This window comes from Procambarus clarkii, chromosome 81 (assembly GCF_040958095.1).
Source record: "Procambarus clarkii isolate CNS0578487 chromosome 81, FALCON_Pclarkii_2.0, whole genome shotgun sequence".
Classification (NCBI taxonomy): Eukaryota; Metazoa; Arthropoda; class Malacostraca; order Decapoda; family Cambaridae; genus Procambarus; species Procambarus clarkii.
Genome location: NC_091230.1, coordinates 14,851,293 through 14,878,083, shown reverse-complemented (window position 1 = coordinate 14,878,083; position 26,791 = coordinate 14,851,293). Strand labels below are relative to the sequence as shown.

Sequence of the window (26,791 nt, the reverse complement as noted above, 5' to 3'; positions counted from 1 at the left end):
AATCCTTTACATGCTGTTTTCCTACTATGGGTACATTTGATTGTGGTTTGTACTCTGTATTATGTTTAAGGTCCTCATTTTTACCGTACCTGAGTACCTGGAATTTATCACTGTTAAACATCATGTTATTTTCTGATGCCCAGTCGAAAACTTTATTAATATCAGCTTGAAGTTTTCAGCTTGATGTGCTTGTTCCGAAAATGGCACCAAGGGTCCACCTCGCTCAGATCCCCGAGCCCTGGCACGACCCCTCTGAGAGGTCAGAGAGGTCCAAGAACTGCGAGGGGTCTGCCAGTTATGCTCCTTGTGTGTAGTGGAAGCATGTTGAACAGTCTTGGGGCCACTGATGTTAATAGAGGTCTCTCAGAATACATATTGTACTTCTGCTTTTCAAATTTTCTCTACCTAACAGAATTAAAATCATTTTAGACATTCCTTTAACATTGAATTTTGTATACAGGAAAGAATATAAAATTACTTTAGCTTACATGAAGCCACCTATTCAAGACCACAATGTTCTCAGCATGACTATCTACATCTTGAATACAGTGTGCCAGAATGTGTAAGTCATGTCCAAATAAAAATACTGATTTTCTTAACAGTTTATTGAATATGAGAACAAAATATGTTTACAACAGGACAGAGCCAGGAGTTACCACAAACATAACCCCTCATCCAATTTTAAATTTAAGTAGAATTTCAATTTGGCTGCATCACAAGCATGTTAATAATACATAACTTTTCAGAAGCTGTAAACCCACCCACCCACACCTCCCCTGCAAGTTTTGTGGCAACTACTGTGTGCAAGTTTCTGAACCTGCCGATACTCGCTATTTACAGTACTTACAATGATACAAATACAAGCAAAAAGTCTGACAGGAACAAAATCATTGCATTTATAATAATATATTGGCATACAAGAGCCTCATGATGTATTACAAAAGTGATCTAGCTATCCTTTATGAGTAATGGACGACATACTGTATGCAGACATGAGAGACCTGTGAGGGGTGAGGCAGGGAAGGCTGCACCATATTTCACCCACCATACACTTCATTAATCCAATGTAACACTGCATAAAAAATCTTCCTAATAAGGAAATGCTTAATAACTTGATGTACAAAACAGGCAAAAATATACAAAATGAATGAATGCAATTTTTTAAGTAAATGGATTAATGTATGTATACTCTTTACCTTCCTCTTTGCGAGTGTCAGATGATGGGGTAAGAATACCTGGTACTGACAGTGACACGAGGCTAAGTATCTCACACACTCCTGAATGACAAATACATGAGCTAGCACCAATACACTCACTCCTCTGACGATATGTGAACCAGAATCAACCCTTCTGACCTACCGACCTTACATGAATCTGTACGAATGCTCACGTAACACCGACATGTGAGCTAGTACAAAGACAGCTGACTCGCCTCTAAATGGATTGATATCAACAAGCATTTGGTTTGATAAACAGTCTATTGCTACATGCTCAACCTGATGCCACTGAAAAAAGGCTTACTGGCATTTGCATGCACACACACCTGGTGAAAGAAACCATTCCATTTTAAAGAAACCATTATTTACACATGCATTCAGCTGACATTATGACCAAACTAATTATACCTTTACTAGATTGATATTAAATTCATCCAAGAAACATTCTCGCTTCATTCTGTACTACAACACGGTGTAGCTAAGCCTAATGTCACACTTACTTGGTAGACTGACACATGACTATGCCAACACCCCTCACTTGGTTGGCACTGATATAGGGACAATAACCCTTGGTTTGTGAGTGGTTAAAGCTTCTGTAAATAGTTATTTATAGAATAACTTCTAAAAAACCCAGCCGAGTTCTTTAAAATCGACATTAACGATTCCGTTTCATATAAAAATACAATGAATCCTGGACACCTATAAAAAACATTACTAATAATACTGAACCTTATGCTCCAGCTAGATCAGGAATGCAGTTGGAAAAGGATAAAAATGCAAAGCACAAACCAAGAAACCAATATTAATAATTTTGATTTCACAGAAGATAGGAAAAAATATGGATTCCAAGCCATGACTAACATTTTGAGCTGCAAACAATATTAACAAAACAATAATGAGTACTTCTGAGATGTCCAGACAAGAACTGGACAGCCCTGTTAAAATATAAATTTGTAATGGAATTGATGTTTGTTTCAATGTTGTAGAACTTGAGAAAATACCAAGATACAGTAATCAAATGTGTAACTTGACAATGTGAAAATGATTTCTTGTTACCTGCTGCCTCGACTTCACTTCTTTTCTTTGGTTATCTCTACAATTTTCTGTAATTCACATTTGTACACATTTCACTACACTAATAATCTTTTCACTGTCCAGTTTGTAAAATTCATAGCATGACTTGTATCATCAATGAGCATTGTCCTCTACAAGCACTTGTACCTTTCAGAAAATGTACTGAGAAGAAATCTTGGTAACCCAAGTATTTAGACATTTTGACCTAGGGCTCTCAAATGCTTATGCATACCACCTGGACCAATCATCATCATTTCTGGTATATACTGGTAGGACCGTGTTACCTCAGACCTGCTACAGCACAACACATGGACCAAGTTATAAGAGTACAGTACTTCTGTATACTGTACTACCTGCAACAAGTTTCACTAGTTCTGCTGCACACTACCCGGCCCAGGTCACACCTATTACCAACTATAGCCTATATGACCAAATCATTTCACTTTCGATATACCAACTTGGACCAAGTTGCATGGTTTTTTGCATTATGCTACTTGTTCCATGTCACTTGTTCACTGTACAAAGGCACAGGCCTTCTCTAGGCTAGAGTATCCCATTGGTGAAGTACTGGAAGCCATCATAAAGTCTGGTAGTAATAGAGTTAATGGCATTATACACTAGAGAGTCCAGATGAGCCTGGAGCTGTTCATCAGTCATGTTGACATGGAAGCGGTTTTTTAAAGCTGGTACCACTGAAGCTCCAGCACGGAAACATGCTAACTTGGAACCTGGGAAGAAAATACAAAATAAATTACTTGACAGCATTAACATTGTTCAGAGCCCCTAATTTGGTTCAGACTTTGAGCCAAGTATAAAATATCAGCAATCATCTCTATTTCTCCAAATTGTATTTCCACAAGTGGCACATGTAAAAGAGAGAAAGTGTGTACTCACTTATTTGTGCATGAAGGATTAAGCTTTAACTCTTGGACCAGAACGTGTGTGTAATTACCTAAGTGTAGTTACAGGATGGGAGCTACGCTCGTGGTGTCTCGTCTCCCCAGCACTTTTTGTCATATAACCCTTTGAAATTACTGATGGTTTTGGCCTCCACCACCACCTCTCCTAACTTGTTCTAACCATCTACCACACTGTTTACAAAAGTGAATTTTCTTAAATTTCTCAAGACAGCTTTGTTCCGTTAGTTTAAATCTATGACCTTGTTCTTGAAGCTCTGGGTCTTAAGAATTCTTCCCTATCAATTTCATCGATTCCTGTTACTATTTTGTATGTAGTGATCATAGTGCCTCTTTTTCTTCTATCTTCTAGTTTTTGCATCTTTAATGCCTCAAACCTCTCCTCGTAGCTCTTGTCCTTCAGTTCTGGGAACCACTTAGTGCCATGTCTTTGCACCTTTTCCAGTTCGTTGATGTGCTTCTTAAGATATGGGCACCATACAACCGCTGCATATTCTAGCTTTGGCCTAAAAAAAGTCGTGAACAATTTCTTTAGTGGTTCTCCATCCGTGTATTTAAAAGCAATTCTGAAGTTAGAAAGTGTGGCACAGGCTCCTTGTACAACATTCTTTATGTGGTCCTCAGGCAATAGTTTTCTATTTAAAACTGCCCCTAGATCTCTCTCTATCAGAAGTCTTTACAGATTTTCCACATAATTTATAGGTTGTATGGGGTCTATGTTCTCCTATTCCACATTCCATAACATGGCATTTATTTACATTAAATTCCATTTACCAAGTGGTGCTCCATATACTTATTTTGCCCAGGTCTTCTTGGAGTGCATTACAATCATCTAAGATACTTATCCTTCCCATTACAGTATCTTAGCATCATCAACAAACATGTTCATATAATTCTGTATTCCATCTGGTAGATCGTTTATGTAGACAATGAACATTACCAGTGCAAGAACTGAACCCCTGTGGTACTCCGCCTGTGATATTTCTCCAGTCTGATACACTTCCTCTTATTACTGCCCTCATTTTTCTGTCAGAAAATTTTTCATCCATGTTAATAGCTTACCTGTCACCCCTCCAATGTGTTCCAGTTTCCAGAACAACCTCTTATATGGAACTCTGTCGAAAGCCTTGTTTAGATCCGGATAGATGCAGTCAACCCAACCATCTTTTTCCTGTAAAATCTGTGGCTCGATCATAGAAACTGGGTAAATTTGATACACAGGATCTTCCAGATCGAAAACCATACTGTGCCAGATATTATATTGTTTCTCTCCAGGTGTTCTACCCATTTAAATTATTTTTTCCAATATTTTGACTATTACACTTGTCAATGATACAGGTCTATAATTGAGGGGGTCTTCCCTGCTGCTACTTTTGTAGATTGGAACTATGTTAGCCTTTTTCCACACATCTGCTACGACTCCTGTACACAGGGATGTCTGAAAAATCAGCTGAAGTGGTATGCTGAGCTCAGGTGCACATTCTCTTAGCACCCATAGTGAAACCCCATCTGGGCCAACTGCTTTGTTCTTACGTAGCTCCAAGAGCATTTGTTTCACTTCGTCTCTAGACACCTCTATGCTCTATGTTGTTCTCTGGAATTCTTATTGTGTCTGGTTCCCTGAAGATTTCATTTTGTACAAACACACTGAAAATTTTCGTTTAATGTTTCACACATTTCCTTTTCACTTTCCATGTATCTGTCCCCCATGTTCAACCTCTGAATTGTCTTATCCTTTATCTGCAGCTTGCTTTTAATGAATTTATAGAAAAGGCCTGGATCTGATTCACATTTGTTTGCTATACCGTTCTCAAAAGTTCCTCTCTGCCTCTCTCATTACCGACGTGTAGTTATTTCTCGCATCTTTGTATCGTTGGTATGTTTGGAGGGTTTGGACTCTTCCTATAATGATTCCATGCTTGTGTCTTTTGATCTCTGGCTCTCATGTAATTTCTGTTGAACCAACCCTGTTCCCTATGTCTGCATCACTGTTTTGGTATAAATGTTTGTGTGCCTTCATCTCATATTTCGCAAAATATGGCATACATCTTATTCGCTTCCTTGCCTAGCAACAAGTCTGTCCAATTATACCCATGAAAAAAATGTCTAAATTCCCTATAGCATCCTCTCTTGAAATCAAGTTTAACAACTGTTTCAATGTCCCCATTCTCAACTAGATTATATCGCAAAGCGCATTTAATGTCCATGAGGACGTGATCACTCTTTCCCAAGGGAGGAAGGTACTGGATGTCAAATACTACTACTACTTTTCTAGTGAATATTGGATCCAGTACTGATGGAACATCCCCTTCCCTCATTCTTGTGGCCTGCTTGACGTGTTGATACATGAATGTCTCCAAGATGAGGTTTACAAACCTGCCTGTCCAAATGTCCTCCGTTCTTGCTTCGTAGGCCTCCCAGTCTATTGCCTTAAAGTTAAAGTCCCCCAGTACCAACAATCGGGATTTATCTTTGTCAGCTCTTACCATAATCTCTCTCACGACCATCATGAGGCCCTCTCGTTTGTCATCCAGTTCTTCCTTTGTCCATGTGTTGCTTGCTGGTAGGCTGTAAGCATTTAAAATTATCAGCTTGTCATTTTGATTCCAGACCTGCAATGCCATTATGTCAGTATCTCGAGGGTTTTCAAATATTAACTCTCTTGCCTTCAGGTGTTCTTTCACCAGCACAGCCACTCCTTCCCTGCCCTTCTTAGTTTACATCTTCAAACTGAGTAGCCCCTTGGGAATACGACCTCACTTAAAATATTTTCTTCAAGTTTCGTCTGTTAATGCGACAATATCTGGGACTTTGAGCTGAAGTATATCCTTCAACTGCAATATTTTCTATCTCACCCCATCTATGTGCATATATACTATTTTCAGGAACATGTTCCCCTTCCCTTTGTTCTTTACACCCCCTTCCTTTAATGATTTTGTTGCTTTGTCTTTATGTACCATTTCACAAGCTTTCCAGTCACTGACACTTTGTAGAAAAAAGAATTCCCATCTTCATTTCTATCCCCATTTAGACATTTTGCTTCAATGAGGTTTATTTTCAGCTTTTCTGTCCTCCTTTGAGAGGTCTTGTCTTATTGACCAAGGTTTGCCATCCTCGTCACATTGCAATTTTCTGGCATTCCGAAGCACTTCTGTCATACTGTACTTCACTATTAAACGTCACCCTTAAGGGGCAGTTCTTGTCTCTCTCATATTTTCCTATCCTCCTAAAATCACTGACATGCTCGTTGACCAGACCACACACTAGAAGGTGAAGGGACGACGACGTTTCGGTCCGTCCTGGACCATTCTTAAGTCGATTGTGAAAATGGTCACAATCGACTTGAGAATGGTCCAGGACGGACCGAAACGTCATCGTCCCTTCACCTTCTAGTGTGTAGTCTGGTCAACATACTTCAGTCACGTTATTGTGACTCATCGTCTGCACTGACATGCTCCATTGAATTTAGGTCTTCTCCTAATCCTACTATTTTTTTCTATGATTTTCATCTCTTCTGTTGCTCTGTCCACTCTAGATGAAATTTCTTTCTCTAAACATCCAAAAATTACTATGGACTTACTTCTATCTACAGTGTTTTGTACCAGTTTACTATTGGTAACCAGTTCTTTCCTTATTGCTTGCCTAAGATCCACTTCTTGTTTGTCATTTCCGGTTTTAACTTCCAAACACACTTCCTTAATCGTCTCTTTCTCTTTTACAACTTGCGCATACGTCTCTTTATATTTCTTCTTTATACTTTTCTAGTTCTTTATTAACCACTATGTGAGTTGTCAATGAAGTTTCCAGTTGCAGATCCTTGCCTAACTATGATAGCCCTCAGGCTCCCTTGGAGTTGTTCACTATGATTATTTTCTTGTTTATTTCTTCAAAGTCACCACTCTTCACTTTCCATACCTCATTTTTCTTTCACTAGTTCCTTGATTTGTTCCTCCTGATTTGTTACCTTGTCCGTTAATGCAGTAATAATCTTTCCTTGCCGAAGAATACTTCCTTTTAGAGTGCAAAGCTCACGCTCTATTGTCCTTTTCCAATTTAAGCACTTTTTCTTCATATTTCTTTTGCATATCCTCAATTATCTCTAGCCTGTGTGATAATGTGATAAGGTGTGTGTGTGTGTGTAAAATCCATTGCTAGTGTATTACATAATATATTTATGACTGGCACCAACACTTACCAGAGCTCATGACTTCAACCAAGGAGAGGATCTTCTCACTATGTTTCCTGGCAGCCATAAGACCTTGCAAGAGCAGGATCTTGAAGTATGCAAACATGTCTGAGTTTTCTCCCCCCATCACCTCCACCAACTCTTGTGTCAGCTTGAACGGGGATGACTCAAACCCTAAGTTACGGGGCGATGACGACAGCATGAAACCAAAGTCTATGTGTATAATGTGACCCTCGTTGTCCAACAAAATATTTCCATTATGTCTGAAACACAAAAACACAATGTATTTACAAGGATAAGATGTGGAAAAGTTATTATAGAAGCATTCACAAATAAAAAAAATCCCTCATTCTAATAAGAGGATAACAGTTCACCTCTGTTGTTGTTTTAGATTCAGCTACTCGGAACAAAAAGTTCCAAGTAGCACAGGCTATCGTAAGCCTATGGTGAACTTACCTGGCACAGGAGCGGGGCTGTAACTTTCATACCTCTATGCAGGTATAAAATGAATGCCTAGCCCTTGGCACTATAGGCCAGTAATTACAATAACTACAGGTATCACCATAGTGGATTTTATCTACACCTTTCTCATCCTGTTAAAGCAGATCCAGTGCAAGTAGAAGGGCAACAAGTTCAATCAGGGAATTATCTATAAGCATCAACTTCTCACAGATTTTTAAATTCCTTCCACTAAATTTAAGAAATATTGTCAAAATATTAGGGGAAATTTTCAAGGAGTTGGACAAGTTCCTGCAGAAAGTACTGGATCAGACAGGCTATAATGAATATTTTGGACCTGTAGACCATAATGGATATATGGACTAGTGGACCACAGAGGGCAACAACTTTACAAGAAAAGGCTGGTACTTGGCCATGTTGTTCAAGTAAACTCTCTTGTAAACAGACTTCATTTAAAAAAAAAAAATCCTGGGCCAAATTCCCGGGTGAGGGGCCTCAGTATTGAGTGAGCAACACCAGGATCCTGATAATAGTAGGACTGTGGTGATATTTAGCGCTGTGCTCCATGGAGGGAGGAGTAATGCTGTGGGAGGGAGGGTGGCGGTGTTGTCTTCTGACTGTGTGTGGCCACCTTTTTATTGACTGCACTCACCATACCAGCTTAGTGGTTCGCTATGGTGAACACAAATGTAGATACTTATATATAATGTGTGTATAGAGTGTAATAACAGCAATAGGAGTAGGTTGGGGAGCCGCCATTTTGGTGAGGGAGGTGCGTTGTCTGCACGACTTATCATGTTTACTGGTGACCACTATGGTCTTTGGGCACTATACCAGCTTACTTGTACAAGTATGGTGAATAAAACAGGTAGATATTTATATATAATGTGCGTATATAGCGTAATAACGCCACAAACAGTATTGTTGGAGGAGAAATATTAGTGCGTCTGGCCTTGAGGGTGGCCGCCACCAGCTGACTGTGTGAGTAGCTATGCTTTGTGCCTTTACTCACCATACAAGCTTAGATGTATAGTTATGGTGAACAAAACATGCAAATACTCATATATAACGTCTGTATATAAAAGCAAAAACAGTATGGTGGGAGGAGAAACGTGGCGAGTCAGGTGAGGTGAGAGAGGGAGGGAGTGGCAGCCAGTGGCGGGCTGCCACTGGCTGCCACTGCCACTCAGCGTACCAACTTAGTGGTTCGTTATGGTGAACACGAATGTAGATACTTATATATAATGTCTGTATATTGTGAATAAAAGCAAAAACAGTATGGTGGGAGGAGAATGTGGGCGAGTGAGGTGTTGAGGGAGTGAGTGGCAGCGAGTGGCTGGCTGGTGTGTGGCGGTCACTCCTTGTTACTTTTTGACTCATAACTGCAACTTAGTGGTTCATTATGGTGAACAAAACATGAAGATACTTATATATAACCTGTGTATATAGTGTAATAACCGACAAAGTATTTGTTCACTGTTTGATAAACACAATTGAATCAACATATTTTTGAGTACAGCAATGATTCACTCATTTTATTATATAAATATATCACACTACACACTATTGAATAACATTACAGCGAAAAAACTACGAAAAATCAATCGGAGACATTGAAATAATTAGGTAATTATCTCTTTGTGGTCACTCCTGCTTGACAGCTTGCGAACAACAGACCATCTGGGACGCACGCTGAGTCAGCGCCTGTTTTTTGCCAGACTTCCCCACCCTAAAGATGGCAATATATGCCACTTATGATTTTTTTATTATTTTTCCCCGTGATCAGTGAACACAAATTAACAGGTTTAGAAGAAAAAATATTTTATTTTTTTGGTATGCACCTGTGGGTGACAAATGCTAAATAGCCTGGAGCCACACAAGGGTTAAGGCAAAAATTTAAGAACCTGACCAAAGAATCCTTCAAAATATACACAGCATATGCTAGCCCAGTCCTAGAGTATGCAATTCCAGCATGAAACCCACACCTAGTAAAACACCAAAATATAATTTTTAAAATTTAAAGATTTGCCATAAGACAAACATATTAGAAACACTCCCCCCTCCCCTACACACACACACACATTCTGGAACTGAAAATCAACAGCTACGAGGAGTGGTTAGAGGCTTTAAATATGAAAAAGCTAGAAGATAGAAGAAAGAGGCAATATGATCAATATATACAAAACACTAACAGGAATTGACAGCAAAATTGCTAAAGAGGAATTTTTTAAACCCACAACTTACAAAAAAAAAGGTCACAGATTCAAGCTAAGGAAATAAAGATGCCAATAATTATTAGAACGTTCTCCTTTGTAAAGAGAATGGTAGAAGGTTGGAACAAGTTAAGTGAGAGGGCAGTGGATGCCAAAACCATCAGTAGTTTCAAAGCATCATATGAAGACGGGACACAGCGAGCATAGCTCTCATCCAGTAACTACAAACAAAGCATACACACACACACATACATTTCATTACTCACCTATCTTTAACCTGAATAATGTAACAAACAAGGCAGTAAGCAGCACAAGATTCAACAAATTTTCTTTGTGCTGTAAGAAATTCTTCAGAATTTTTATCTCCAAATTCTTTGATGAAATATTCCAACATAGACATCTTGCTGTTTTTCTTGATCTGGTGCAATGAACACGTGTTGACAATGGGTTCAATCATGCCAGAGTCATCTGATAGCACCAAGATTCTGCAATATAACAAACTTGTTTATGTTTTACCATATGGAATAAATACATAAAACCAAAAACAGCAGCACAATGCTAGTGCCAGTTATATAAAATAGAATGTATATAAAAAATGTATATAAAAATGCATATACTTTTTTATATGTATATAAAAAAGTGTAATGTATATAAAAACATTATTTAAAATAGCAAATAATATTGTGTATCGACACAAATCAATGTCGTCTTATAAGAGAAAACACTTTCATGTACATATACTTTCATGTATATGTTACTGCTTTACTTTCTATTTGTGACAAACAAATCTGCAAGTTTGGAATGCTTTCTACAAATCACTTGCCTAGTAAAATTAATGTTGAACAAATGAAAGATAGTAGATTGGTGAAGAGGGGTTTAATTAAATTTTTAGGTAGTAGAGAAGAGGAAGGCCAGGAAGGTGGGAATACATGGCAAGTGATTTAATGATTAATTATATGGTATAAATATTTACATATCTGCATGTAGTTGATACGCGAGTGAGAAAATTCGAACTCACTCGACCAAGTGAGCAGGTTCAAATCCTCCTCGTGGCTACTACCGATTTTCTCATTAACAACATTGAAGCTTTATTATGGATTTTCACATTAATAAAGTCATTTTATTTTAATTTATGCTGGGAAATGATTTAACAGTTAAATTCAGTGCAAATGCTTACTTTAAATAAAGTACAGCAACACTTGAGTCACTCCTACTCAGTGGCCACTTGCAATTTATCAGTGAGCAGATAGCAGCCTCCCATTCAAGTTCACTCTTTTCCTTACCACTACTCCATAACCCAACACTTGCTGTTATTTCTCATACCCCTAGCCTCTCCCTGCACCCAATAGGCACTTGTCCACATCAGTTGGAGAGGGAGGCTCATTGAGGCAGTGTTGATTATAGTGTAGTCATGTAATTACAGTACTAGTCCTCCACTTCTCACCCCCGCCACACATTACACCCAAGCGGCTCCCAAAACCCACTAAGCACTTCCTGAACCCACTCACCACTTTTCCACACTTGTACTCTTCTTATTATTTATGCGGTGCACCTAACAGCACTAAATGAAAAGATTATAAACCAAAATAACATGCAGGGCTTTTGAGGATAAAAGAGGGTGCCTCTGGTAAACACTTCCACCTCGTATCGGATTGAGTGCTTATGGATTTCTAGCCGACACACAGAGCATATGGCGCAAAGACACTAATAGAAAAGGATTGAACTGTAATGTTAAAGAGCCATTACACTGCCATTATGCTGTGTGCAAATTATGTATACAGTTTCAGATGTGAATAATGGTAATTGAGAATGACCAAGATGCTGTACAACATTTAATAACTGCTGTGATAACAATTATCACTTGTATCACTGTTGTCCCTGATACAGCTCCTCATTCACATCTGTCATGGTAAGCAATCTCAACACAGCATGAGTTCATCCCCCACCCCATTAAGAGGAAGATGTAAAAGGTCAATATTGAATTTGTTAACTGTCTTTTAGCCAGTATATAACACAGATACTCACTTATAAGGTCTAAGCCATAATGATACTTTTTCTTCAATCCATATTTTTTGAAACATACAGAGAAGTTGGTAAGCAAGCAACTCTTGCCTCAGATCATCTCCACATTTGACAATCACCGATCGCAGACGCCAAGATGCCAAGTGTCCATACGGAGAGCTTTCTCTGATACGTTCCACCTGCAATTGTACCAAAGGAGGTATATTATGATCTGACAAGAAAATATCTTGATATAAAATTATTTAAATTTCTTGTAATTCTACTCTTGATTCTTTCTATAAAGTTCAGAAAGTTTATACTATACTTCTAGTATTTTGAATAATTCTTCCTGCAACACATTTGCTTCATGACCAAGCTTCACTGGTGAAGATTTCCTAAGTTGAGCTACTACTTATTGTAACCTATATAGCAGTAGTTGACTGTTTTATCATTTAGGACGAGTCAAATGAAAATAAAGAAACTTCTCATCAATACTCCTATTACAGTACAGTAGGGGGTGGTGAAATTCATAATACACTACAAAATCTAGATAGTGACACTAAAGCTCTCAGACATTACAAGTGGGCAACAAACCAGGAGAGCAAATGCTACTGACAAGTTATCTCCTTTTTGCAGGAAAGGTTATATTCACCATATTTTCCTCTCCAGGGATTTACTCTCAATAATAATATACATTGTAATGTCTGTTTCATGAAGCTATCTTTATAGACCAGCCTGACTCTCTTAAACTGCATCCAGTTGACACAACATTTTATAAAAAATCCAAAGTAAGTGTGTTATGAGAGTGAGAAAGTTGATGGGCATCGTTTTAAAAATATATGGTAGTTTTCATTTTGAAAGTGAAGAACTGAATACTGATCCCATCTTCTAAAATACGCCATTAAATTTTTTTAACCACAATAAGAGTTTGGGATGTGTGACAGTCTATGGGAACATTCGGGGAAAATCGTGTGTCTGGTCTCTATTAAGAAAATGGCAAATTTTGATGGGTTTCATTCAACGGATAATGAAGTTTGGCTCAAGAGAGGTGCCCAAAATTGTATTCCAAAATACTGTAGCCGAGATCATATCTCCTTAATTAATTAATTTAAATATTGAATGGCTCATGTTCCTATGTTATTTCATATAAAATCTAAAGTATACGAGTTTTTGGAGGGTGAAAGTCATTGGGGCTGGTTCACATTACACTGTTTGGGGATCATGGCGCTGCCTTTCCGAAATAACATTTTGAGGCTGGATTGCGCAAGAAATATTTGGGACAATAGTGCAGTAAAATTTTCCAATTAAACATGGGAAATGAATAGCATCTCATTTAAGACTGCTTTATGTGAGCTATTTATATTTATAAAATATGGGTGCAATCAAAAGATCAGTTGCCACAAAAAAACAGAATTGCCCCCTCCCCCCCATCACTGTATATATCCATTGGCAAGTTTGGTATTTCCAGTAGTGGCTATCTTCTGTTCATACTGAATGGTAAGTTTTGTACATGAAGAATCAGATACTGATTCTGATAATGAATCAGATACTGATTTGGAAGGCAATGCACAACAGGCAGGAGTAAAGGGTAAGGTGCTCCAGTGTATAAGGGAGTATCTAAGCAACAGGAAACAGCGAGTAACTGTGAGGGGGGAAAGCATCAGTGGCGAGATGTCACTAGCTGGGTTCCACAGGGGCTCTGTACTTGGACCCATCCTGGTTTTAATATATGTAAACGACCTTCCAGACGGTATAGACTCATTCCTCTCAATGTTTGCTGATGATGCAAAAATTATGAGAAGAATCAAAACAGATGAAGATAGACAGAGATTACAGGATGACCTGGACAAACTGGTGGAATGATCTAGAAAATTGTTCCTAAAGTTCAATTCAGGAAAGTGTAAAGTAATGAAATTAGGCAAAGGGAACAGAAGGCTAAATACAATGTATCATCTGGGAGGTGATATCCTGCAAGAGTCAAATAGAGAGAAAGATCTGGGGGTTGATATCACACCGAACCTGTCTCCAGAGGCCCACATCAAAAGGATATCATCAGCAGCATATGCTAGACTGGCCAACAAGAACTGCCTTTAGAAACTTGTGTAAGGGATTGTTCAGGACCCTGTATACCACTTATGTAAGATCAATCCTGGAGTCCACACCTAGTTAAACACAAGACGAAGTTAGAGAAGATTCAGAGGTATGCCACCAGACTGGTCCCAGAACTGAGAGGTATGAGCTATGAGGAAAGGCTAAGGGAGCTGAACCTCACATCCCTGGAAAACAGAAGAGTAAGGGGAGACATGATAACCACCTACAAAATTCTCTGGGGAATTGACAGGGTGGATAAAGACAAACTCTTTAGCACAGGTGAGACACGAACAAGGGGACACAGGTGGAAACTTAGTACCCAGATGGGCCACAGAAACATTAGAAAGATTTTTTCAGTGTCAGAGTAGTTAACAAATGGAATGCATTAAGTAGTGATGTGGTGGAGGCTGACTCCATACACAGTTTCAAATGTAGATATGATAAGAGCCCAATAGGCTCAGGAATCTGTACACCTGTTGATTGACAGTTAAGAGGCAGGACCAAAGAGCCAAAGCTCAACCCCCACAAACACAACTAGGCGAGTACTGGTTTCAAAATTGGTCATTAAATCCAATGATTTAATAAATAGGTGGTCCATAAATCAAGCAAATCTGTAACTCATTCAGCCCGTCCTCCAAATATAGGGAGGTAAATGTAACAGCACAAATAAGTGCAATTATGTACTATTCATAGCAGTCAGAAATTGTACTTATTTTCACTTAGTATTAAATCGTACTGTCAAATATATTGTGAATATTTGAGTTTACCTGAAAAGCTGAATAGAAAACCATGACCTCAACTAACCGTCTTAGTGTTTGAAGATAAACATTTTATTGCTTCTTAATTACAATTAGTACTTAACCTATAGCTATATTGATATTACAGTTTTATAAAACTAATAAAACCAAAATATCAGCAAATTGTAAAGTAACTCAGGATATGTTCAAATTTTGTATAAAATCTCTATTGCTTAATAAAACTGAAAAAGAAATTCCTGATATTTAAAACTTATATAAAGCGAATTGAATTTGAAAACTTCATCCTAAAATTCTAAGTGTCTTAACAGAAAACGAGGAGAATAAATGAGGAGGTAAATGTAACAGCCCCATAAGTGCAATTATGTACTATGTATGACAGTAAAGAAATGTACTTATTACTCTTAGCATTAAACCGTACTGTCAATTTGGAGGATGGGTTGAACTAAAAAGTATTAAATCATTCCAAGAGATCCTTGTTTTCATCTGACTCCCTAGTATACATTGTAATGAAACTGATCATATTCTTCCTTAAACTCTTCCAGTGGTCTTCAAATAAGAGATTTTGTATGCACTAACAATTAAACATGTTAAGGGCCATGAATGTTTATCACTATCTCCAGACAACGGGAAACATATACAAACCTTATCTTGCCAAGGCTCTTTTAGAGCTGCTGCTGATGGATCTTCTGGGTCTCTCTTAAATCCTGTCTTGGGAGCATTTACGGTCTCGGAGAGTCGTCGGCGAATGTCTGCCGCTTCTCTGTTGGTCAATTCTCTCGAGTCACAAGAGTCTAAAGACATCATGGATATAGTATCACGGTCTCTTAGTTTTCTAGGTCTGTAGTACTGTTGACTGATCTCGTCATCTTCGTGGCTCCAGCAGTCGGATTCATCTATATAACCTTGCAAATATTAAACATATAAATTTCTGTTATCTTGGAGATGAGAGAAATATAAAAACACAGTTGGACACACTCAGAAGTAAATGCTACAATATTATCCATGCTTTGTAAACATTACAAAAATTTGGATTTATACTCTCCAGAATGATTGCTGCTTGTTAATGGTAAAATGAACAAGACGAGCTGGCTAGTGTAATTTGAGTGCTACAGAATTTTGTTGACCTGTGTTAACTATTATTCTTTAAGTCATCTTACATTCTCCAATAGATGCCAATAAAAAAAAAAAAGTTCCTTCATAGATATACTCCACAAAGCCATTCATTAAATATCACAAGATGATGTATATAAATAATAGATGCCAGAGAGTAGTTATACCAGCCAAAGGAGCAGATAGAAGAAATAAAATGTATTACATATATTTTTATTGACATGAAATTCCTGGCAGAGACAGACAAGAGCTTATACAAGTAGAAAAGATGTCTGAAACAATTTCTGGTTAATCAACTAATGACCTGAAGTTGTATTAACAACCACATTCATACCAAGTTCAAATAATACCTTATCAGCAAAGATTCAAGCCAGGATCAGCCTCAGAGCAAGAAAAGGCAGGTGCCCGAGCAAGATGAGGCAGGAGCCAAAAATGAGGAGTCACAACAGCACTCACAGTACAGTAGTCTCTAAAATACCTGCCATTTACTGTTTACCCTAGCTGTGTATTAAAACTTCAATATGTCTCAAGATCTAGGGACTGTTAAACTGACAATCTTGAGTACTACAGACAGACATACATCATCAATAATCCTGCATACATAAATATAGCAAATTACCAGATGTCAAGTGAGGTGAACTGAGTGAAGACGGAATGGAAGAGGTAGAGCCAAGGCCACTAGTAGTGGCAGTGGCAGTGGTAGTTGGCGTGGCAGTAAGGTCTAGCTGCGAGGAGGAGGTAGATGCAGGAGAGTCGACTAGGTTTTCCTCAGAGCGAGTGTGCCGCAGACTGTGGGTCAGCTTTGCTTGGACAGGAGCAGTGTCTAGGTTGTCCACCTCTAACACTTCAACATATATGATGTATGGTGCCTGAATAAAAAAGGAATTGTGTACAGTCTTAAACTTACTCTATATTCACAAATAAATTGAATATTCTGTCTTTGAATACAATCATATAATTAAGACTACATGTTTTGTAGTCAAAAAATGATTAATTTTCTGAAATATTTCAGTACTACTTTTTACCTTCTGTCAAAAGAAAAGTATTTAAAAATAAACAGAACTGATTGTGAAAATCTTTCAGTACAGAACTTAAACTTCAAACAGCACGAAGCATGCAACTGATTAAATCCAATCTTCAATTATGTTGTAAAAAATGATCTGTAAATAATGAATGGAATTTAAAATGTAAAAGTTCATTAACTTTGCAGGCGAGACTAATATTATCATAATCACACCTTATCTTTAGAATTCAGCACAACAGCAGCTTGCGGTGGGATGCGGACAACATGATGGTGCATCTCTGTGGCACACAAAGGCAGGTACACACGCGCAGGTAAGTTTAAATTTAGTACCGACAGCTCAGCAAGTAATCGAGAGGTTTTGGCTTCTTTGGTGGGCTGAGCTCCCAGGCGCTTACCAACAGTGATAAGAGCTCGCACAAACTCCAACTCTGGCGATAATCTCGGTGCCTGAATGAAAATATTTAAAATTAATACAACTTTAGGAAATTTTCAACACATTTGATCAATATCTACTGTAAAACTTTGTGATATAATGTTTTTTCTAGCAAATTTTGTATTACACAGGCTGTTGGAGTTGTTAAAAACATACTGTACAGCAAATATTTTTATTTTAAGTAAAAGCAAACAAAGAGTGTTCTATGTACATATTAATATTTGTAGAGAGACTGATGAACTTGCTGATGAAACTGTAAACACTGTTATCAAGAGAAACCCCCAGCTCTTAAACCTAATTCTTTCACTGACTACTACTAGCTCATCATACATAGTCTTATTTACACCTTGGAAAAAGAAATGGACAAGTTTAATAAATCATAAGCTCAGCGTTGTCAAATACAGTGTTTCCAATTGGTCTTCTTCGTATCATCAGAATAAAAAATGGGAGAAATTCTTAAGACTATTTGCATAATGGCTATATAATCACTTATGATTATTTAATGAAAAGAAAACCTGCCCTTTACTCTCCCAATAGTCTTGCCTCACTTAAAGTTTGTATCATATAGTTATCTGCCCTAATTTTCAGTATGAAAGAAAGTAGTGCTTCCCAATCATGTTGACAACCCGAGTATGAGCAGCGAGGATGTTACTAGGCGGGGTTTTACTGCCCCCAGCAACATGCCGAGGCAAGTGGCAGTGTGTCACATGGCCAGAGGAAAATGACGACAGTGTTCCCTCCACATCAGGTGTTCATGGTAGGCCTATTATACGTAGAACACCCTCATCTCCTTCCATACCTATACGCATTGACTGAAGCCAAGTCTAATAATATACAAATCAGCCTGGATAGCTCCAGGGAGCCGAAGGGGCTCCCCCCAGAAAAAAGTGAAAACTGTTAGAATAAACTTTATATCATTAACAATAAATATTCCTGTTGAAATACTTACTCCACAGTGACACTCAACAGCTTTTCCTCGCAGAGAGTTACATCTGGCTTCTTCAGAATCAAAACAGCAACAACCATTATCGAAGGCTCGGCCAGAAGTGAGGTCACCAAGACAATTTTTTAGGCTTCCTTAAAAGAAAAAAGACAAGTTTGAAATATAATATAATATAATATAATATAATATAATATATATATATATATACACACACACACACACACAGTATATATATGTATATATATATAAAATCCACAGAGAAATGGGAAAGAGAGATGAACGTTTCGGCCGATCTGGGCCTTTGTCAACACCTGACTGAAAGAAATCACAAAGAAAGAGTGGAGGAAGACACAAGATCCTGACCACCATCTCCTTGGGGAAAGAATTAACCAGAATAAGGTATAGATTAACTCTATAGTTAAGGTGGTCAGAAGTAAGTAACTCTATAGTAAGAGTGGTCAGAAGGATTTAAGCGGTAATAATAAAAGATTAAAGAAAAAGCCTCATTGAACCTACATAAAATATTAAAATAATATTGTATGAAGGAAGGAAGGAATTATCAAGGAAAAGCGCCAAGCCATTATGACTGTATAGCACTGGGAAGGGGTCAGGATAAGGATTTGGGATGGGACAGGGGGGGCGGAAGGAATGGTGCCCCAACTACTTGGACAGTCGGGGATTGAACGGCGATCTGCATGAAGCGAGATCGAAACATGCATATGCATAAAAGAAAACCTGCTACCAATATACACCAATACATACATACATATATGCGGAAAATCCACAAAGAAATAGGAAAGGAAGATGAACGTTTCGGCTGTTTAAAACAGCTGTTTGCTCCTAGTCAGTCTGGTGTTGACAACGGCTTTAAACAGCCGAAACATTCATCTTCCTTTCCTATTTCACTGTGGATCTGCATGAAAGCGATTTTCTCTATCTTCTGATGTGTGGGTTGGTCATCATATCTTCAGCCATGTTATTGTGATGTATCAACTCCACATTTGATAATACTTTACTAAGTAATCCACAAACATCCAAAAAACAAAAGCAAAAAATAGAAACATATAAAATGCAGATAAATAACATTAAAGAAAAACCATGTTGGAAGATCTTTATTTTGAAGAACAAAGTAGCTATTACAACTGCTAGAAATATGACTGACTGAATAACAAGAGCCATTCAAACAAGAGACGTCAGGCCAATGATGGAAATTTTTTAAATAATAGTGTTCTCTAGGGTGGAATATTGTTGCACACTAACAGCCCCATTCAAAGCTAAAAAAGTTGCTAAACTGTAGAACAGAAGAGATATGTCTTGAATACTTTCAATACAAATATAAATTACTGGGGTCACTTAAAATGTCAAAATCTTCATTCCCTTGTGTGCAGGCAATAGATACATTTAGTAATGTAATTATTTACAATTAGAAAATATTGTAGGGACTGGTTCCAAAATAACACCACTGAAAAAGGTGCAATAGATATGCCAAGAGACAATTCTTCCAACTTTAAGGGGCCCCAATACTCAATACTATCCCATTAAACAAGGAGAAAATAACTAGTCACCCTCTCGTGATCTTTAAAAGAGAATTTTACGAACTGATCAATACAATAGGTATGATCATTCCCCATTTCAGTGCAAGTAGCAACAGCTTTATTTAGCAACAAGCTATTAAGAGATCTTACCCAATAAATTTTTTTCTGGAGATCGCTTAAATATACTGTACATGAAGCTATAAATGGATACTAAAGCGTGTTTAATGCAATGTTTATTTTGAATGGAGTGCAGTATTCAGAGTAAGACCTAATTTCTATTGCAGTAACACTATGTACAGTACAGACAAAATAATTATACCAGTAGATTAAAAGCAAGAAATCCATCTGACCTGATGACTGGGTGCGCTTGTGTCCCCGTGAAGAACTGGACTGAGCTGAGAGAGCCGCAGTAGCATCTGACCTTGAGCGCTGGTGAGACTTGCGAGATGGGGCTGGGAAAGTTACTCTCGCGATAAATGGTGGCGGCAGCTCCGTGACGGGGGATCCTGGATTGGAACCTGGACTTGGGTGCTCTTTTATTCTGGTACACAAGGTAGATCGTTGTTGGCACACTTGTAATTTGGATTCCATTGCAAAACTTCCAATAGATTCGGATTTTGGCCTGGCATTCAAAAAAACTAGGTTTAGTTTGGGCACAAAATAAATGAGGTAAGTAATTACATTTTGTTAACAAAAAATTACGAGTACAAAATTTATGAAATAAAATTTATTTAACTAAAGTACAAATTATTACAGCATAAATAAACCCTGAAAGAATAACAAATATTACAAGATAAATTCTGATAGAGGAGTTCTGGTACATTTCCAATACATTTCCATTTTCAATATCGTTTATGTATTGAAATTGTGTAAAATGAGGTCAGGCACACTGTTTAATAGTCTCAGTGTAAACCAACCAGGTTTTTTAATTTATCAACCAGGCATGAGTACTCCTGGAATTTTACATTCATCAAAAATTGCAAACACCACTATCACAGGCCCTAAACATATTTTGGAGACAGCCTAGATCCTGGTGTTATCCGCACAAACTGAAAACAGTGGAAAACACGCCATGTCACAAAGATGGTGGTATAGCAAATGCAAAAAAAATTATGGGCCAATAGCACTAACATACCTGGAGGGGTTCTGGGAGTTCTTTTACTCCCTGAGCCCGGCCTGAGGCCAGACTTGACTTTTGATAACTTGGTCCAACAAGCTGTTGCTTGAAGCAGCCTGCAGGCCCACATATCCACTACAGCCTGTTTGGTCCGACACTTCTTGCAAGAACTTATTCAAGTTCCTCTTGAATGCATCCACCTTGTTCCAGCAATATTTCTAATGGGAGGGTGTTTAAAAGCTGTAGACCCCTAATGTTCAGACAGTGCTCCCAGATTGTGCCTCCCCCCACTCACCCGGGGGGGGGGGGGCCCTAGACCCCAGACGTTGGCTGTCACACTCCTCAGTTTGGAGACTGAGCATCAAAAACGAAACTGCCGATTTGCCTGGGAGCCTCCCGGGCTCAACAAGAAAATGGCATTCCATTACATTCAATGCTGCTTTTCTGTGAGAGCCCTTGTGGCTCTCTGGAGTTACATAACCAAAGATAAGTAAGAGAGACTTACCCAGGAGGTGGCCACACCACGTGCTTCAACTAAAAAATGAGCTAACTGGCTGCAACCGGCAGCCCAAGGTCAAACAAGAACGACTTGGATTCGGAACATTCACCAAATAACGGGCAGCCAGGGCCCTGATCGACCTCCAAAACTGCCCGTGCCCAAACGTCAGCCCAGGATATTTTCCCAAACACGGCGGCCAAAGCTGCCGTGACTGGCTAGATTTAATAACCTTATGGACAACCTGAGAGACCCAAACCCTGGAACAAGGAATGAGGGAAATTGGATCAACCCAAAGCACGTCCATGGCCACAGAAGCCGAGGCGTGCAGGTAACGGCGAAAAGCTGCAAACAACACATCATGCACCCCCTGCCTAACCAACCAAGCATTAATAACGCAAGGACTCCTCCGGACGCTCGCTGTCTTGTTCTTCGTCAGAAAAGAAGGAGACGGCTGCAACCGAACAATGTATTATAATACAGTTATTCAATTCTTTTCTTCACCTTGAAAACAACATGACTTTTGGTGAACTCCTCTTCCAACTAAATCCTGATGCAAGAGCATTAGTAAGAGGGATAGAAGCCCTAAATCAGAAAATAGTAAATACGGAATATGCTGTCATATTCAATGAGACATGCATAAAAGAAAACCTGCTGCCAATATACACCAATACATACATATATATATGCGGAAAATCCACAAAGAAATAGGAAAGGAAGATGAACGTTTCGGCTGTTTAAAACCGCTGTTTGCTCCTAGTCAGTCTGGTGTTGACAACGGCTTTAAACAGCCGAAACATTCATCTTCCTTTCCTATTACATTGTGGATTTTCCGCATACAAATGATCAGTGTTTCGTGATCGCTAATTGCACGCATGCATGCATATTTTATATATATATATAAATACTGTAATAAATTCCATATTATACTTTGGCATAAGGCCATACATGTAGAAATTTTGCTATAGCTAAGCTTACTACCTTAGTTAATTGCCTTACTAAGCCAATTAACTTACTTAAAAATACTGTACTGAACTAAAATCTCTCACAGGGGAATTAATTGCCCAATGACAATAGGGACTTTTCTTGCACCACTATACAGGTCTTAAAAATTTCACCACATATTTTGGAAACATATTTCTGACAAATCCTATAAGGTATCCTTACTGAGTATACCAATCTATGGCAAGCCTGATATAGTAGCATCTCAAAATAGTGTTTACTTACCTTAACTCGTCTGAAAGAATGAGATTTTTCAGCTTGGTACCATGTGATTTTTTCCTCTGGTGGAATGTGTCTGCAGAGAAGGCTTCTAGTAGCCAGGCACACTGGAGGGCAAAGGTGATATCATGGCGGCACAAGTGAACCAAGAATGGGTGAAGCACCTCGGCTATTTCGAATGTTTGCACATACATGTTGACCAACTGTGGTAGGAAGAAGTAAGACTCGCTTGGGGGCATGCTGAAGAGACGGTTGCCAATATACTGTTGTACTCCTGGTTCTTTACACTTGTACAAATAGGACACGGCCATCGCCATATCAAACATCTTGCTTTCAAATAATCTTAAGAGTAATGATGGCTTTTCGTCCACTATGGTCTTGAAAGAAGCACTGGCAGTAGTCGTGCTTGTGCCTACAACGGCACCGGCACAACTACTGCTGTTACTTCCACCTGCACACACACCACTAGTGTTACTCCCAGCAGTATTGACACCTTTACTGCTGCTATTTACAGCAACACTGGCACCATTATTGCTGCATTTTGGTACAGCACCTAAACCACCACTGTCAGAATTTGCAGTACAAATGGCACCATTTTTGGTATTGACCGCATAAGAACTTGCACCACTACTGCTGCTAGCTCTAAATAATTCATCACTTTGTTCTCTGAATTCAGTACCCACAAATTTTATTTTCATTTCACCATTAGGTTCCACAAGGTCTGAGGAACATGTATACCCTTCACTAAATGCTTGCAGGTCATTAAAGAGATTAGGGCGGTCACCAAGACTGGTCTCTAGAGGCGAGTCCATGCTCTCTGTCACTGTTGTATCACTAGGGGAGACATCACCTGCATCTTCAATAAGAGTCTGGTCTCCAGGGTCTCCTTCACTCACTGAATCTACCTCTGGCTCTTCCATGTTTGTTTCACTATCTAAAGTTTCTGAATAAACACTTTTCACATCACAATCAGAACCAAGACATCCACCATCTATGCAGTCTGCACTTTGTGCTCGTTCTGTACTTGGTTCCCTTGTATTGTCCCCCTCAGAGCTGCAGATGCCGGAATCATCCGAACCCAGGCTGGACTGGTCGTATCGATCCTTTTCTCGCTTGACCACCACAGGATGACCAACAGTTGAGGTTGTCAATAATGCTCTAGTGCGACAGGGATCACTTTTCAACTTAAAGCTTGGAGCATCAGAAAATGTAAAGGAAAGACTGGGTTTGAGGGGAGGGTTGTTGACAGGTGGGTGCTGGGGAGCATCTCCACCCTCTACCTCAGGAATCTTCTGCAATACAGAGTCCAGGCTGCGGTTTCTCTGGTGAGACCCACTGTATGTTAAAGCTGGCAGAGGAGGCAACACAATACCCATAGACCTGAAAATCAAAATGTTTGATTAAGTTTATGAACATCATAATCTACAAGTAAGGTTAATGACTTGACAACAGCAGCACTGTGGATACAGTATTATATATACAACAAACATTTTCTTAATTACACACCCAACATGAAGAGAATTAGGCTACTTTTGGTCTTTGGGTCATTATCTGAATACAGCTAAGAACTCAAAGAAGCAGATGGCCAGATTAGTAAGGAATTTGGTACCAACACTGAGTTAAGAATCGAGAAATAAGTATTGTGAAAGAACAGGAGTTCTGGAAAATGTTTGCTTTTAGATTTGGACAGAACATTAGTTGTGGATATTACTTAACACTTTCGCGCTTTCGATTAGAGATAACTCGTCACTGGTTTTTCTTACGATTCCGCATAACTGCTTACTTTTCTCGTCAATCGAAAAAATATTTCTATAAATTCCATTTTTTAACCGAAATGGATGGGGATACTCTCAGATTGTTCTCCATGAAATTCCCGTTCTCCCTCACCGAACACATGGCATCTCGGCCTACCCGGTCACGTGGTTGGCCCATTGTTTTGTTGACACGCCAAGTGCCCACAATGCGCTCCCCTCTCGCGGCAAATGTGACCCGTTTTACGCATTTATTTCCGTTCCGTTTCCGTTCTCGTGTACCTAAAACCCATTCAATACCTTCAACATGGATGCTGCACCAGGAACAAGCAGTGGAACGCAAAACAAAGGTAGGAAATCTAGGAAAGCAGAAGAGATCGCCAGGATTTTCGATCTGTATCGTGGGGTCAATCTCACTCCATCCAAGATTCCCGACGTTGTTGAAGCCTTTTCAGGGTCTTCTGATGATGATTTGGAGGCTGACGAACCGGAAAATGATGTTCTTTATGAGGTTTCCTCAAGTGATGAAGATATTTCGAGTGAGAGTGAGGATGAGAGTGATGAAGAAGCCCCAGCCCCGCCACGCGGTAACCGCACGTGTCCGGTACCAAAGAGGGCTAGGCTGGGTGATGAGTGGAATCGTAGCAATACTCCTCCCATCGTTGATGACTTTACTGCAACCCCTGGCCTAACAATTCCACTACCTGCTACTCCATTGCAGTTTTTACAATTATTTTTCACTAGAGCAGTGGTTGAATACTTAGCGTATGAAACAAATTTGCATGCCACACACGTCATACATCTCATGGCTGAGTCAGCAAGAAAAACGTGGAAACCAGTGTCGGTGAAAGAAATGGCCCGATATTTGGCCCTGTGCATACTGATGGGCATAGTGAAGATGCCTACAATGAGGATGTACTGGCAGACGAATCAGATGTGGCATTGTCGATTCTTCAACTTGTTTATGTCGTCTGCTCGGTTCCAACATATTTCTAAGTTCTTCCACATGTATAACAAAAAAGGCGTTCCAGTGAATAATAGTGACCGATTGATAAAAGTTAGACCACTAATGGACTATTTTTCAGAAAAATTTGAATCTGTATATATCCCCAAAAAAGAATTGAGTCTCGATGAGGGTACAATGGCTTGGCGAGGCCGCCTCTCTTTCAAGGTCTACAATCCCAACAAGCCTGATAAATATGGTGTAAAATTTTATATGTTGGCCGAAGGGAAATCAGGCTACATATATAAATTTGATGTGTATTGTGGAATTGGAAAAACGACAGTGGAAACCGTGATGGGGTTGATGGCGCCCCTAGTCAACAAGGGTTATCATTTGTATATGGATAAACTACTATAACTCGGTAAGCCTAACAGAACAATTACGTGAAGTGGGTGTTTACACATATGGCACACTTAGACTCCAATGTGGCGCCCCCAAGGATCTGCAACAAGTTGTAAAGGGTAAAATGGCAACCGACACGACCCTATACATGCGTAAGGATAACACCTTTGTTATAGTTTGGAAGGACAAGCGCCCCGTCTCTGTCATCACCAATATCCACAATGCCGACACTACTCAAGCACAGCGCAGGAAACGCGTTCGTAAAGGTGACGGGAGAACTGGAGTAGAAATTGTGAAAATGAACAAACCCAAGGCCATAGTGGATTACAATAAGTTCATGAAAGGTGTTGATCATTTTGATCAAATGGTCAAATATTATGAGTTTGCAAGAAAAACCCACAAATGGACCAAGAAGATCACTTTCTATTTTCTGCAAATGGCCATGCACAATGCATACGCATTGTATAACCACTACTCAACAGATACAAAAAAACTAACACTATTAGAGTTTCACGCAGTAGGAATAAAAGCCTTATTGGCGTGGAACAGCAAGGAATGGCCAACAACAACAAGTATACCACATGTTCCCGACATAGATGCCAGCGCAGCTGCGCCTGCTGATGCGGCAGTTTCAACACCTGGGCCATCTGGTGCGAGGCGTCCTCTGTTCACTTCAACACCTAAAGCCCACTCATCAACCACAAATTCTGAAATGGACATTGAGGACATAGAACCACTTGATGTTTCTGATTTCATAGAAGATGAAAATCTACTACAAGTTTGGTGGTTCCTGTAGAAGACAATATTCTTCCAGTGAATCCAAAAAATACAAGAATTATAGATTCAGAACAACGTCTCAACTACAAGTTGACGCATGAACTCGTGCACTTGGCTAAAAAA

At 39.1% G+C, this 26,791-nt stretch overlaps 1 protein-coding gene across 6 annotated transcripts in view; it reads right to left on the bottom strand.

Annotated features, from left to right (window-relative positions):
• Positions 1-590: 590 nt before the first annotated feature.
• Positions 591-26,791, bottom strand: part of fwd (phosphatidylinositol 4-kinase beta fwd) — a 148,657-nt gene continuing 122,456 nt past the window's right edge. For all 6 annotated transcript variants that reach the window (XM_045766521.2, XM_045766519.2, XM_069315175.1 and 3 more), the window contains exons 3-12: positions 22,802-24,175; positions 20,312-20,583; positions 18,433-18,560; positions 17,264-17,497; positions 16,646-16,895; positions 15,559-15,818; positions 12,092-12,267; positions 10,333-10,551; positions 7,404-7,657; positions 591-3,019 (exon numbers count right to left, since the gene is read on the bottom strand). In XM_045766521.2, the coding sequence (XP_045622477.1) occupies positions 2,835-3,019; positions 7,404-7,657; positions 10,333-10,551; positions 12,092-12,267; positions 15,559-15,818; positions 16,646-16,895; positions 17,264-17,497; positions 18,433-18,560; positions 20,312-20,583; positions 22,802-24,175 (3,352 nt within the window). In that variant the 3' untranslated portion in view covers positions 591-2,834. The remainder of the gene's footprint in view (positions 3,020-7,403; positions 7,658-10,332; positions 10,552-12,091; positions 12,268-15,558; positions 15,819-16,645; positions 16,896-17,263; positions 17,498-18,432; positions 18,561-20,311; positions 20,584-22,801; positions 24,176-26,791) is intronic.